Source organism: Trichechus manatus, unplaced genomic scaffold (genome assembly GCF_000243295.1).
Source record: "Trichechus manatus latirostris isolate Lorelei unplaced genomic scaffold, TriManLat1.0 scaffold00021, whole genome shotgun sequence".
NCBI lineage: Eukaryota > Metazoa > Chordata > Mammalia > Sirenia > Trichechidae > Trichechus > Trichechus manatus.
The window spans coordinates 6,812,059-6,828,111 of record NW_004443957.1 but is presented as its reverse complement, the minus strand read 5'-3'; the positions used below and the strand labels follow the sequence as shown (position 1 = coordinate 6,828,111).

General features: G+C 41.4%; 1 protein-coding gene across 1 annotated transcript in view; it reads left to right on the top strand.

Annotated features, from left to right (window-relative positions):
- Positions 1-16,053, top strand: part of DISC1 (DISC1 scaffold protein) — a 551,192-nt gene that overhangs the window by 324,167 nt on the left and 210,972 nt on the right. Inside the window, 1 exon segment of the mRNA XM_023728155.1 lies at positions 2,678-2,738. Coding sequence (XP_023583923.1) covers positions 2,678-2,738 — 61 coding nt within the window.

The following is a 16,053-nucleotide window of genomic DNA, read 5'->3' as shown; positions in this document are numbered from 1 at the left end:
GCTTATCAAGGGCTTCTTATATTACTCTCGCTCCCTTAGTGACATCATCCAGCCTTGATGCTTCCAGTGCTGATGGCTTCCAAATGTACATCTCTACCCAGGCCTTTCTGCAAACTCCAGACTCAGATATGTGGCTTTATACTTGACATCTACACTGAATGTCTAATAACCTCAAATTTAACATATCCAAAGTGAACTCTTATTTGTCTCCCCAAACTAGTTCCTTCTGCAGTCTTCCTCATCTCAGTTGATGGCAACTCTATTTTTCCCAGTGGCTCAGGGCCAAAGCCTTGTAGTCATTCTTGAGTTCTCGCTTTCTCACACCTACATTCAATCTATCATGGAATCATGTTGGTTCTACCTTTAAAATATATCTAAAATCTGCCTGTTGTTATACAAAAACAAACAAATCAGTCTTAGAAGAAATAAAACCAGAATGTTCCTTAGAAGCGAGGATAGCAAAACTTCGTCTTTCTTAATTTAGACATGTCGTCAGGAAAGATCAATCGCTAGAAAAGGTCATAATGTTTGGTAAAGTAGAGGGTCAGTGAAAACAAGGGAAACCCTCAATGAACTGATACAAATAGCTGCAACAGTGGACTCAAATGTACCAACGATCATGAAGATGGTGCATTGCTTGGGACATTCTGAATTTGTATTGCTTGCTCAAGATTAACCAGTGAACAGATCTCTTTTTTACAGAATTGTATCATGACAACTAAACTCCCATACTAGCATAGTACCTGGCATATGTAGTTGTTGTCGGATGCCATCGAGTCAGTTCCAACTCATAGCAACTCCATGTGACCCAGAAGAAATGCCCCATAGGGTTTTCTTGGCTATAATCTTTATGGAAGCAGATTGCCAGGTCTTTGTCCTGCAGAACTGCTGGGTGGGTTCTAATCTCTGACCTTTTGGTTAGCAACTGAGTGCTTAACCATTGTACCACCAGGGCTCCGTACTTGCCATATAAAAACAAAAAAAACAAACCCGTTGCCATAGACTCAATTCCGACTTGTAGCCACCCTAGAGGACAGAGTAGAACTGCCCCTAGGGTTTCCTAGAAGCAGCTGGTGGATTCGAACTGCCAGCCTTTTGGTTAGCAGCTGTAGCTCTTAACCACTGCACCACCAGGACTCCATTTGCCATATAGTAGGTGCTAAAAAAATGTATTTAACTAATTAATTTGGAAAAAACGGAGCACAACTAAATCTGTAGGTATGGCCAACATAAATCATAAGAGACCATCTAAAACAGGTGGTTTATTGTGTAAATTTACTTTTTACCTTTTATGAAGAAATGAACCAGAATTTACAATTGTTTTAGTTTCTGTCTAAATATTTGATTTCTTTATGAGAAGTTTCAGGATACTTTTTCCAGTTCCACATATAACACCACCTCCCCCGCCCCCCTCCACACACATACAGACACAGGTGGTAACTGAAATGGATCCTGAGAACTCCCAAAGCAGAGACTCCCAGTAGCTCAAACCTGGGCTGAGAGGCAAGCAGAGCGGCTCTGCTTTTCCACATTGCCTAACGTTAGAGTGCTAACGAGTCCTTTGGCATCAATTGTTTTTGACAATAAAGTTTGAAATAAAAATAAGGAAAACAACAACATTAACAATAATAATATTAACAATAGAAGTAGCAACATCACTGATAGTTACAACCACCATTTAATGAAAACCCATCATCTGCCAGGTTCTCCTCTTGTACTTTACGTGCATGTCTCAGTTATCACCTTAAGAGGGGCTTTTGTTCGATAGATGAGGTCATAGAGGGTATAAGAGCTTGCCTAAATTGTACCCAATCTTTTTGTATCTTTTTATTATTATTAAAATGCCTCTTTGATTCATTGAACCACAACAGTCATTCATTCCTTCAACATTTAGTGGTTTCTGGGCGCTGAATGTATCTCGAGTGGTAGTTGATTTCCCAACTTTGGAAAGTGAGCAGTTGATTTTCTACTTACTGGTAGGATCACATGTTTAGATTTGTTTTTTCCATGAAAGAGTTTAAGATTCTCTGCTCCCACTGGTGAAGTTCTTGTTTCATCAGTAGAATGGGAGCTACTCCATTCTCGGGTTCTCTTGCCCAATATTTAACAACCAACCTCTTGGCTACCATGTGGGAAAGGTAAGCGCCACAGAGCATAGAGTGACTCAAGGATAGACTACAAATGAGCTATCTTTGAAAGAATACAGCAAGGGTTGGCGCAAGTTCTAGTACTCCCCAGTCTCCCGGGTGACTCCTGCAGTGCCCATTCAAAGCCTCAGAATCCTTTTCAGCAGATTGCTCCAGGCAACCACTCCCAACATATTGGAGTATTTTCCAAACATAAAAATGGTTGCCTTCAAGTCAGTTCCCACTTACGGTGACACCATGTGTGTCAGAGTAGAACTGTGCTCCATAAGTTTTTCAATGGCTGATTTTTTGGAAGTAGATCACCAGGCTTTTCTTCCGAGGTGCTTCTGGGTGGACTCGAACCTCCAGACTTTCAGCTAGCAGCAGAGTGCGTTAACTGTTTGTACCACTCAGGGACCCCATTTCCAGACATAGGATATTGTTATTCTTAGCGACTTGGCCACTGTCCTTTGGTTTTTAGCTTTTAGTAGTTCTGTGTTTTATTCAATCTTTGACTGCAGTTCCATCACCTTTGGATTTTTGTTTTGCAGAAAAAAGTGTGAAAGAAAAGACTGTGAAGTACATGGAAATGCTTGAGGATAAACTGCACAGGTAAGGATAACAATTACTTATTACAGACCCCACGGAGCGTCTGGATTTGTTGTTGTTACAGAATTTAGTTTAACTTTAAGCTAACAACAACAAAAAGGGCTTGCCTATTTCTATAATAAATTAACAAAGAAAAGCACTAAAAGGAGTCCTTTGAATTCAGTGGGGGAAGGAGCAGGTGTCATACAAACATCTCCCAGCTCTTGACTCCTCTTTTAAAAAGTAAATAGATTAAAGTTCTTGGGGAGATCACAAGACAGTTTTAATGTTCCATAGAAGCAGAAGAATTTCTTTGCGTGTTAAATTTGGAATTCATGCATTGGTCTGTTTTTCCTTTGTTTTCAGTGTCTGAGGGGGTCGTAAGGATTTTGAACTGGCTTATACAATGTTCTGGAACAATATAAAAATGCATGTCTTAGGTTCTGTTTTGAAGCCTGAATCAAAACCAGCGTGAAAATTCCTAGCTGGTTTTTCTTCCTTTAACCCAATTAGGAATTCAGATTTGAGAAATGTTAGGGATGCTGTAGCATGTCAAAATGTTTCTGGTTTTTGTGGCTACGTAGTTAGGAAAATAAATTCCAGCCAGTGGGATCTGTTCCTAATTAAGGAAGCAAGTACTAGAATGTAATATATGCTTTCTTTTCTGGGAGTCATTTAGTTGTATGGAGACTGTTTTGCTACTATTTTGGAAATAGTTAACACGTTAGATATGCCATGCCTTAAACTTTTGCTAAGATAATGCCGTTGGCCAAAACATTGCTTCTGCCTTAAGAGATGTTAAGAGAGGCTGCATTGTTCAGTGCTACTCTGCAGGATAAGGAAAGTACTGCAGCATTTGTTTCTAATGCTTGGAAAGTAAGTCTGACTTACCCCCTCTTCCCCCAATTTGGGAAGGAACTATGATGAAGGTAGTTAGTAGAGAGGAGGGTGCACAAATAAGAGAAAGTCTCTCAGGAAGTGCCTCTCTCCATCAGAAAGTACCAGTACCAGTTGCTGTCAAGTTGATTCTGACTTTTGGTGACTCTGTGTATGTCAGAGTAGAGCTGTGCTCCATAGAGTTTTCAGTGGTTGATTCTTCAGAAGTAGATCACCATGCCTTTCTTCTGAAGCTCTCCTGGGTAGACCTGAACCTCCAATCTTTGGGTTAGCAGCTGAGCATGTGAAGTGTTTGCATCACCCAGGGACACCCCTCAGAAAGTAGGACAATACTTACCTGGGCCAGGTGCCCTGATTTGAATTTGGCCTTCCTCTTTTCCCATCGTATTCTGAGGTATGTTCCTGGCTTATCCCTCTTGGTCTTAACTCCAGCTACCATTTTTTAGCCATAATCACTACACACAAGTTCCATTAGGTTATTGGGCAGCAAGTTGTAATAGTAAAAACATGGGTATTGGCAGAAAGATATCTATTTAAATTGCAACTCTCTCACGTCTAAACTGCATACCCTTAGACAAACTCAACTTTCAATGTCTTTAACTATACAACTGGAATAAGGATACCTACCCTCCAGGGCCAGTGTGTGGACAGAATTAAATGTTGTCTGTAAAACACTCACACAGTTGGTAGTCTCTAAATGTTATCCCTTCACCTCCTGGTTCTGCTGATTTTCCCTCACTTCAAAACTGACTGAGCAGTCCTGTCCAGAACTGAACTTGTCCTCTGTACTCCCAGTCGGCCCCTCCCCCTGTGAGCCCAGCCCAACGAATGGTCCCACCCCCACCTGGTTGCTTATGCTAGAACCGTGGATGCGTGTTGAGTCCCCTTTCCCTCACCTCCCACTGACAGTTGCCAAGTCCTATCTCTCTACACCTTTCACATCTCTCAAGCTCATCAGCTTTAACCATGGGCTGTCTTCTCTCCCCTGAATGACCATACGAGCTGCTTTTACTGCTTTCCTGTCTTCGGTCTTGCTCTTACCACTCCGTTCTCCAGGCAGTCTTGAGTGAGCATCTTAAAATACAAACCTGGTCATTACACTCTCTGCTTAAAATCATCCAGTGGCTCCCCATTGCCCAAGGATAAAGCCTAAGCATCTCACCCTGGCTCACAGCACTATTCCCTCTGGTCTCTGTGTGCCCTCGAGTGTCATCCATCAACATCCCACCACTCAGCCAGCTAACTCTCAGATTTCCCAGTGCTTCTCTGTGTTTTTTTTTTTCCTTCTGGAAATTAAACTATGATTTTAAACATTTAGGAGAGGAAATGATCAAGGGATGTTATCCAGGAAAATATCGGATTGAACCGTATGAAGTGACTGTTATTCGACCAGTTTTTGACCTAGGAAAATGGCAATTTCATATGATTCAACCCAGTACTTAGGGATTTAAAGTAATCTTCAGGTGGGTCAGAAGCTCTGGCCTGAGATTGACCAGACTGCTTTCACGTGGGACACTGGATGCTCATCCATCATTTTTAGCGTCTCTTCTTTGAAAACTTCCACAGCTCCCCCAGGCCGAGGAACGTGCTCTCATAGAATCATTCTCATGTTCAAAGTGCTTAATATCAGTATTGTAAGACTAAGTCTATCTTGTTCAGAACTGTATCTTCAGGTATTTGACAGTTCTGAACAGTGTGTGAGTACCCAATAAATATTTGTGGAATGAATGTTTGAGTAAATGAATAAAGGAATGCAACTAATTTATACACACCCCAGTGTCAACTTTCATCCCCTCCACCTCTCTTCCTGCCCCTTCAGCAGGGTTGATGCTTCAAAGCCACTGTGTTCCTGACTTCTCAGTTCACGTTATATTAGTTACCTAGGACTCCCTCAGAAGTCTCAGATGACTAGGATGGTGGCTGACCTCTCTCACATGCCTACTTCCTGAGGGCTCTTTCCATTGCTATTACAAGCTGTTAAGACACCTGGCTCAGATATGTTTGAACTGGTGGTTGTTGTTGGGTGCCATCGAGTCATTTCCGATTCCTAGTGACGCTAGGTACGATAGAACGAAACACTGCCTGGTTTTGTGCCATCCCTATAATCATTGCTGTGTCTGAGCCCATTGTTGCAGTAGAGACAATGGAAAAAGGAAGAAAAAAGCAGCAGAGATCTGTAGCCGCTCTGGTAATGCACAGAGTATCAGACAGAGTCTAGGGAGCTGGTGTACCTTGAGGTGTGTGCAGGTAGTATTGTTTATTGCAGCCTTAGCACAGAAAGCCAGAGTGGATACTATAGAATGTATGACAATTGTCAGGCCCTATTTCTGACTGCCTTCCTTCCCACCAGGCCTCAGTAGTGATGGTTGTTATTGGATACTTCATGGGCTGTAGTGATGATCTGTCACACTCAACAGTTCCTTTCCAAGGAAATCAACATCTTATAACATAAAAAAGTTTTTAGCACCAGGTACAGTTTGTCTTATAGTGGCTGCTCAATTGATATTGTAAGATATTGACTAAAGCAAGATAATAAATACTGATGAATATCTCTGTCATTCATTCTCACTGTCTGTAGCATCTCTTGGTCTAGCAGTGGTTTAGGAAGAAAGTGCTTGAGAACTGAACAGATTGCTCATTTTCCCTTAGAACAGTATAGAGGATACACTTAAAAAGATCAGGGCTACAGCAAGATTTGGATATGGCCAGTCATGGTTTTGGAGACAATTCCAAATGAGGCAACAACAATGTATTTGTTACTATCTCAAAGTACGCAAAGAGCTGGAGACCCTAGTAACCTAGACTTAGATGACTCAATGTCTCTCTTTGATGAACTCTTCTCCTGCTGTCTAATTCCCCTTACCTGTAGCCAAATAGCCAGGGCAGTGGCTGCAATTCAGAGTTATGTAGTCATTTCACAGATCCATTCCCTGCTGCTTTTGTCTCCATTCCCACTGTTACTACCTTTGACTTGGCCCATTCAATAGTCCTCCAACAATCTTGCTCCCACTGGCTTCACACCATGTCAGTCCACTCTTCACCCACAGCCAGAGCTTACAATCCTTCTAGGATCCCTTTTGCATCCAGGACGAACCCCACAAACCTTACCATGCCACCCAGTGCTCTCCATGAGGTTGCTTATGAGGTACTCCAGCCTCATCTGTAGTCTGTATCTACACAGAGAGCCTAGTGCTTCAGACCAGCCATATTGCTTCAGTTCCCCATGCTCCACTGCAGGGCCTTTGTTACAATGCTCCCTTACTGGGAAGCCCTCTCCACTCACCCCTGGGCACACACTCACTCAGCACTCAGCACAACGGTCTCTTCCCCATGAAGCCTTTCTGGCCTCCACATGTTTCCTTCCTGGTACCTGCCGTGGGTAGCCACTTACAACAATTTGTTGCAATGACTTCTGTCTGTCTAATTCTGTTAGACCGTGAGCTCCTTGAAAATGGGTCCCATGTCTTACAAGTCTTGTATACCAAGTGGCTAGCAAGCTGTCTGGCATGTGCTAAACCTTCAATAAAATTATACTGACTGCAAGATGAATGAATGAAGAGCAATTACATCTTGAAATCTTATTCTCAAATATTAGATTCAAAGAGTGAAGGCAGTCTAAGAAGTTATAACGCCCTAGAAATCCATTTGTCTTGCCTTCAAATCTTAGTGGTATATTATCGAATAGGAAAAAAAAAAATCTACTCTTAAAGAGCTTACTTCACTTATTCACTCAGGCTTACTGTTTCCAGAGGTTTTAGTTGAGCATATTTGGGCCTAGCTGATTTCCCCTTACAGGCAAACCCTGCATTAATTTCTATTTTCTCAATTACTACACATTCTTTGTTAGCTATCTCTTTCAAAGAGTTAAAACAAATATTGAAAAGTCTTTCCTTTGTAGATGGGTTAAAATTTTTCTTGATCTTGTATTGCTAAACACTGTATGGTAGAAATTCACTATTGTCCAATGGCAAACTCATGTCTCTGGCACGTGTGGAATCCAGCCCAGAGGATGGGTATTTTGGTTCAGTTTAAATCTGTGGAATCTCTTGTATACATGACTAAGAGGAAAATTTCTTTTTAAAAATCTCTAGATTTTATCTCCACTTTTTTTCCCCCTGAAATCAAATATAAAACCTTTGCAGTTGAGTAGTGGGTTCTAGGTTATTTCTGCTTCATTGCGCTCTGCTTGGTTTCCCACATGTTTGTTTTGAGTGTGCATCGTAGTTTTATAATTAGAAAACATAAAGGGTTATTAAAATCTGTTTTGGATATGGAAGTGGTTAAATATTTCCTTAGAGGCCCTTTTTATCTTTAGAAGGAACTATGGAGAACTCATTGGTCTTAGCTGAAATTTACTTTGAAATTTAGAGACTGAGAGGGTTTTTTTTTTTTTTAAAGGCAACTCGGTTGCGTGTGTGTGTGTGTGTGTGTGTGTGTGCGCACACGCGTGTGTATTTGCTTTGTAACTTGATGTTTAGTTTCTAATTATCTTGAAATTTCAGTAGGGATGGCTTGACAGGAAATGATAGCCAGGTAAACTTATTCATGCTCTGAGGTGGCTAGGAGAGATGAGCAAGGTGGGAAAGAGTCATAGAGGTTTCTGCCTAGACCTTTTACCACCTTCTCAGCCTATTTATCTAGATAGTGCTGCCTCCCCTCCAGAAATGGAATTAACCTGAGAGTTAGACAGCCTACTGGAGTTGGACGATACTCATTCAGCAAAATTGTATTGCCCTTCTACTATCAGCCAGGCACGGTGTTAGACGTGAAGGACATAAAGAAGACTAAGGCAATGCCCCTGTCCTCAAGGGCACAGTGATAGAGGTGGCACTGCACACAGAACAGTGGTTGTATAGGGTAGTGGTGTTTTGGAGACACTCCAACCATTGCCTCAGAAACTAAGGTCTGTTCTTTATCCAAGGCTCCCAGAGCCTGTTAGTCATTGCCAAAAGCAAGTGCAGTTTGCTGACTGACCAAGATCTAATGAAGAAGAGATATTAGGCCCAAAGATGGAATCTTTAGGATAGTCGCTTTCGAAGGGGGTATCCCCAAGATGGTCCACTAGAGTGTGGGAAGGACATTTTGGAATTTCTATTCTGCTTTTCTTATTTCATCCACTTAAATTTTATCTTTAAAATGTTTTATATGTATACAGTAGTACATGTATACAATTTATGAAAAAAATATTAGTGATGCATGTTTACAGTTTTCTTACTGATGGGTGCACACATCAAAAAAAAAAAAAAAAAAACAACTTTAGAGACTAGAGACCATGCTTTAGAGAATATACATTTACTTATTTTCTAACAGTGAATCAGGTGTCAGGTTCAGTATTTGACCACTGCAACCACCAGCCTTCTTTCTTTCCACAGCCACAAAAGAAAAAAAGAAAATTAATTCTTTAAAATAAAAATCAGCTCTCAGACTACACAAAGGAGGTGAAGGAAATAGAACCATAGAGATTGAAGGGTCAGGATTAGAGAAGGCAGAGGAGAGGGAGTTTAAAATATGGTAGGCATCGGTGACTTCAGGCAAGACTTCATGAGCCTCATTCAGGTGTGTGATCCTTAACAGCAGAATAGCTGAAAGCATGAGTGTACTCATTTGAGGTACATTACCCCAAACTTCTGAAGCATTGATGGTTCAGTGGTAGACGTCTTGTCTCCCAGGCAGGACACCTGAGTTTGATTTCTGGCCAATGCACCTCATGTGCAGCCACCACTCATCTGTCAGTGGAGGCTTACATATTGCTATGATGCTGAACAGGTTCCAGCAGAGCTTCCAGACTAAGATGGACTAGAAGAAAGGCCTGGTGATCTACGTCCAAAAATCAGCCAATGAACACCCTATGGTTCACAATGGTTGGATCCACAACTGATCATGGGGATGGCACAGGGCCGGGCAGTGTTTTGTCAGACTCCATGGCAGCTAACAACAACATGAACAACCCCCAAACTGGCGGAACCAGACATGGAGGTAGCTCACCCACTTCCTAACAGGAGTTCAGCAATGAATGGAATTCCTTGAGATCCCAAATATAATACTCTTTAGTCCAAATTCCTGTGCACCTGGAACAATCCACTGTCAATCCACATTGAACTTATTTCAGACACTTTTGAGAGAAATGAATGTAAGAAACAGCAGCCAGAAAATATTCAGCTGGCTGCCGTGGGAAACTACCCCCCACCTTCTTTGGTACAAAGAGAAGGAAGGCGGATGCACACAAATACCTTCATGTATGCTTCCTTACTTTGATTTTATTTTTTTGTCACTGCCTTCCACCTCTTCCACTTAGCAGGCCCAAGTCAAGCACATCATCGCAATCCAGACTTCCCTCTTCATGGAGAGTTTAGTACCTTTCTTACTGCTCCTTGGCTGCCTTGATCCCTTTTTAGTTTTCCTCTGCAGCCTCAGAGAGAGAGAAGGAGATCTCAGCCTCTTTGTATCCACTCGTGATTTAGTATGCACCCCATCATCTGGCTTCATGGCCAGCTGTGGACGATTTGTGGCAGCTCAGTCTCCCTTTGTCTTTAGCAGAAGAAGATGTGTAGGATGTAGAGATGGGGAACGCTCCACCCCCTTCTCATCCCTGCCTGATCTGTGGTCTCTGTACTTAGGTGAATCCTGTCTATCCTTCTAGGTCCAACCTATGCTCTACTGCTTTGGGGAAGCCCTCTCTTCCTCAGCCCACAGTGTCTTCTCCATCTTCTGGCTCCTAGCTTGTCTGCTATCCACCTGTCGCTTGCCACTTAGGTCGATCACACTATCTTGGGACGTTAGTTTTCCTTTTATTTGTCCATGTTCTACCTTCTCATCTCAACTGCCAGCTCAGGGCTCAGACCTTACACATTGTGAATACTTATGAGTTCATTCATTGGTTGGTATAGATATCTGTAACAAGGGCCTAACTAGTTCCCTTCTAAATCCAGCTAGCCTGATCCTTCACATCATGTGAATGAAAGCCTTCATGAAAATAGTCATTGCTGAATTTGTCCATTTTTGAAATTTGAAGCCATTTAGCTATATTATCTAATTTTGCAAGAGAAGCAATCATCTAAAATATTAGTTTGGCATTCAAACTGATAAAATGTAAAGCACTTAATTCTACAAAGTTCTATAAAGTAATTAATTTAATAAATAATTGTTTGCATTTAATTTTTACCTTATTTCATCTCATTCCAGAAAAGCTTTAAGTATACTTAAAATAATAATGCACCAACACATAAAAATACATACATACAGAAAAATTATACATAAAATACAATAATATGGCCTGAATTAAAAAGACTAGAAACATAAACATAGAATTACTGTATGCCCCAGCAATCCCAGTTCGAGGTATATACTTAGAAGAAGTGAAAGCAGGAACACAAACCTGTGCAGCAGTATTCATTGTAGCACTTTTCACAGTAGTCTAGAAGCATAAACAACTGATACGTCCATCAACAGATGAATGAAGAAGCAAAATATGGTACGTGCATACAATGGAATATTACTTAGCCATAAAAAGTGAAGTCCTGATGCATGCCACATCATGGATGAACCTTGAAAACATTGTGCCCAGTGAAATAAGTCAGATACTGTATGACCTCACTTATATGAAATAAGCAAATATATCGAAACCAGAGGTTGTTAGTGGTTCCCAGGGTGGGAGGGAGAGGGAAAGTGGGAGTTTGTGCTTAGGGGGCACTGAGTTTATGCTAATGGTAGTTGGAGGATTTGAAAAAGGATAATGGCAAAGATTGTGCAACATGAAGAATGTGATCAATGTCCCTGAATTGTACATGAGGAGATTGTTGAATTGGTGAAGGTTTTGTTGTGTATATTTTCACCACACACACACACACGACTAGAGAAAAGGAACAACAAGAATAGGGATTATATTGCTATCATTTGTATGGGGATTAGACTAAGCACTGTGGATGGTAGTTTACTATTCTAGACCCTGAATTAAATATGGACTTATATATGTAAAACTAAGTAACTTTCAAAATTTAAATGTAAATGATATAATTTATAATAAACTTCACAGGTGGTGCATTTACCTAATAATTCACTATAACACTTTCAAGTCTCTCTCTAGTAACTGAATAAGATTTCACTTGGAAATACGTCAGTGTTTTCCTTTGAAATGTTCAGTTATATGCAGTTCTTCAGAAAGAGGAAGTGCATCTCCCTCCTCTAGAACCCCGGTTTCCCCACTAGGAAAAGTCTTTCCTTCAGGGCAAGAAAGGAAAACTCCAACCCTTGATTTTGACTCTACATCTGGTCCCCAGGGAAGTATTGGAAAGGAGTCCACTCTTTTCTCTTCCCTTCTCAGTTCAATGAGCAGGAGAAGGGCCTGACACAGTAATTAATAGTAATCGTAATGCCTTCTCCCTGAGGCGTTACTATTAAAAACACCCTCAAACCAACCACCCACAAACAAAACTCCCTTCCCCTTCCCTTCCTGGGGCAGATAAGTGGCAACTTTGTTCCCTGCTGTGGACTGCCCCGCCCCTCCCATGGTCCTTCTGGAGGCTTGATTTAGGGGGAGGATCTTGAAGGCACCTAATTAATAGTCTCACTCCTAGCTGTGTGCCTTTACTAGGTTAATAAATCTTTTCAAGACTGTATACTCCATCATTAAAATGGGGACAATAATAGAATAAGGCAAAGAATGTTTGTGGTATGCAATAAGGGCTCAGTAAATGCTAAGTATTATTTCATTAGTAGCAGTTTTGACACCATGAGATTATTTTTTAAAACTACATAAAAAATCTTATTTTATAAAACTGGAAAAGAATCCTAGATCTTCCTGGTGAAGTTTCGGGGAGAGATGTTTGCTTGTAGCTAATAGCTTCCATTAAGGGCCGGTAAATCTTGCTTGTTATCCAAACACCGTTTCTTTTGCCGCCGCCCCTTTGGCCAGCTGCTAGGACTTCCGGCGGAGGGTGGAAAAGGAGAAATGACGCTGACGTAATTGAGTTTTTGGTAATCGCTGGGACGAAAGGTTCAGGCCCTCCCATGGTTCCTAGAACCAAATGGTGAGGATCATAGAGCAAACACCTGCCTTCAGACCAGTCTGGCTCGTTTTGGAGTTGTTCAGATTGAGAAAGACCTGACCCCCGCCAGCGCTCAGGCACCGGAAGTGTTTATCATCTCCTCAGTGCCGTCACTAAATGCCCGGGCTCCTCATCTGACCCTCTTGTGGAGCACAAAATCAAACTAGCACAGCCTCAGAGTCAGCTTTCAGGGTACAGTAACTTCTATATACTTGCTTTTCTCTCTCTGATATTTTCCTTGTTGTTGTTGTTGTGTGCCGTTGAGTCGATTTGACTCATAGCAACTTTATAGGACAGAGTAGAACTGCTCCATAGGGTTTCCAAGGCTGTAATCTTTATGGAATCAAATAGCCATATCTTTCTTCTGCGGAGCAGCATGTAGGTTCAAACCACCGGCCTTTTGGTTAGCAGCCAATCACTTAACCTCTGTGCCACCAGGGCTCCTTATTTTCCTTGTAGAAAGCAAAAATACTGCTATAGAGAAGGGGGTGGACAGAGGATAAAAGGAGGATGGATTAGAAGTGAAGTCTGCTGGGCTTGTTTAGTGAAGGATTTTCAAAAAGGAGAGAGAACCTGGGTAGCATAAGCAATATGGTACAAGGAAAAACCAGAGTTTTGATGGTGGGGGTCAATATTAAAGTGATAGAATATGTGTGAGTAGGGGGGCCTTAGTCACTTGCCATCATCATTTTCTTTGTCATTAACACTTCAACATTTAATTGGATGTGATGCTGTTGGAAAAGGTATCCTGAAGAAAAAATAGGTGACTGGGATTTTAATGTATAGAACATAGACAGTCAGGAGTTTGATTATAATTTAAAATAAATGGCTTTGGTAGCAGACTGCACTGTGGGTTGTGAAGATCAACCCAAAGTTTCTTTGCTTTAAAGCAGTGATTTGATTGGTCTGCCTACTGAGATCAATTAATCAACTAATATTTAAGGATGCTCAAAACTTGGCAAGGTACCCAGTGATTGAGGAAAGAGTGGCCCTTTCTTTCTTCTGTTTGGTTTAGGTTGGTGGAAGGACATTCAGCTCTGATGGCTATGTTAGACTGAACTAAGGAAGGAAATCGAGTGGAGTGTGTCCACCGTGCCTTATGGTCTGGGTGCCCATTGTCACGCCAGATATGTCAGCATGCTTTACAGTGGACCCATTTCAAGGTGCCTGTCACATTTTTTTTAAAAAGACAAATTACAACTAATAGGGAATGTCCCAACTAAGACAATTTTTACAAACTCAAGAGAAACCATGATTGCTTGAGTGTCTTTGATGCATTTTGTCTGGGAGTTTAGAAATCTTAAAAAAAAAATAAGTGCTGTATCAATGGAAATCCCAGTAGGTAGACGTCCAATTTGCCATTAATTAAATGAGAAGACTTCTAATGATTCAAGGAAGCATTGTCAAGATTGTATGATAGTTTAATTTACTCACATGGTATGAACCTGTCAGCTTTAGAGGCAAGATTAATAAATATAAACCTCTGCATGGAATTTTCCACTCACTTCTAGTGGAGGAGCCCTGGTGTTGTAGTGGTTAAGAGCTTGGCTGCTAACCAAAAAAGGTCTGCAGTTCGAATCCACCAGCCCCTTGGAAATCCTGTGGGGCAGTTCTGCTGTGTCCTGTAGGATTGCTATGAGTTGGAATCGACTCAACGGGAACAGGTCTAGAGTGTGGTCATTTTTAAGACTCTGCTCAATGCCCTTACCTCACTTTACCAATGATAGTTCCGCAACAGCTGTGGCAAATGTAGGTTAGACAAAATATTACACATAACATTTTCTGTGACTCATTTTGTCTTCGTTTTTCCTCTTCCCCCTCCACTCCGGCCACCCTGAGTCATACGCCAGCTGTGAGAACATTAGGTACAAAGGAGAGAGCTACAGACACTTTGTGTTGAGCTGAATCCCATTATATCTTGGAGCCCACACCAGGATGGGTCCTAAATCCCTTATCACAACTGCCTCAGGCGGAAAACAATTTTGTTCCTTCTGTTGCTGCTGATGTAAAGATGACATTTCTTGAGCTGCAAGAAGTTTATGTGATTGTATTGTATGCTAAGCCTCAAAAGATAATTCTGTAGCTCCATTCATCACAAAAAACAGGGCCTTTCAGTTGTGCTTCTTAAAAAAAAAAGTCCCCAATAAAATTGTTTAGTGGACTAAGGAGGAGAAGAAAATCACCAAGATGGTGACTTGTGGCAATTAGACAAAGCAATTTGACTGAGTTATTTCCTTTATTATTCCATAAATGGAAAAATAAACTAACGCCCTGATTATAAGCTGTGGTTTCACAATAGATTTGTTCCACCAGGACCTATTGGTAACGATGTCGCACCATCGAACTTTGCAAATGAGCTCCAGCCTGTCTCTTAATTGACTCTGTCTCTAGAATTTTGTTGATTTATTTCTACTAAGTGGAATTTGCTTTTGTTTCGATGATAGTATTTGTCAACTCTTATAGTTACAGAGTGGAAATTGTTCTAGAGGATTGCTTTGGCACAAGTGTGCTAATTTGTGTAGTTTATTAGAGCATGAAGGAGAGATGTGCTTCTCGAAGATGTCTTGGCCTCCTGTACATCAAAGGGGCAGGGTCTCACCTGGGGTATGTTTCATCTGATTCTGTATATCTGTAAGGGACTATGAATCCCTTCAACTAGAAGGGTTTAGTGAAGTGTAACTGTATGACTTCAGAATGAATGGTCCCAGCTTTGTCTTACTGGTTGTCAGCATTTAGGCCTTTACCTAGCAGCCATGACAGTGGGAGCTTGCTTTAGTCTATGTAGGAAGAAGAAGTCTTCTCTAGGATTCAGTGGGACAGTATCCAGAGACTCAAAACCCGAGAGACAGACTCCTGAAAACAAACTGGCCAGTCGTTTGGCTTCAGCTCCTGTGATTATCTCTCCAGATCTGACTCTTACTAACAGCTACCAGACTTCATGCTGTTAGGATTTTGGAGGTAGAGAAAAACGTAAAACGTTGTGTCAGCCTGTTGCTACTTTTAAAAAAAAAAAACAACCATTGCCGTCGAGTTGATTCCGACTCACAGCGACCGAGTAGTCTATGCTGAATTGTCACCTGGACTCTAAGAGTAAGAAAATCAATGAAACTGGCTATGAGGTTTAGGAAACAGCAAATAAGCCGCCCTGGAGAGCGGTAACCATATGTTACTTTAGAGGGCCTGTGGGCATAGTTCCAGTGTGACACCTGTGGTAGTGGATTCTAACTCTTCTTCACACGTCTTTCCTGTCCTCTCTACAGCTTGCCTCAGTTGTCTTGTTTGGCTGATCCTGGTTAATTGTAATTATTTTCTGGCCCTGGGCTAACCAGATTCATTTCTCACTGTTTCTGGGAAGAATCAGTCAGCTTTTAGGAGATGATCTCAACTTTGTTCAAAGG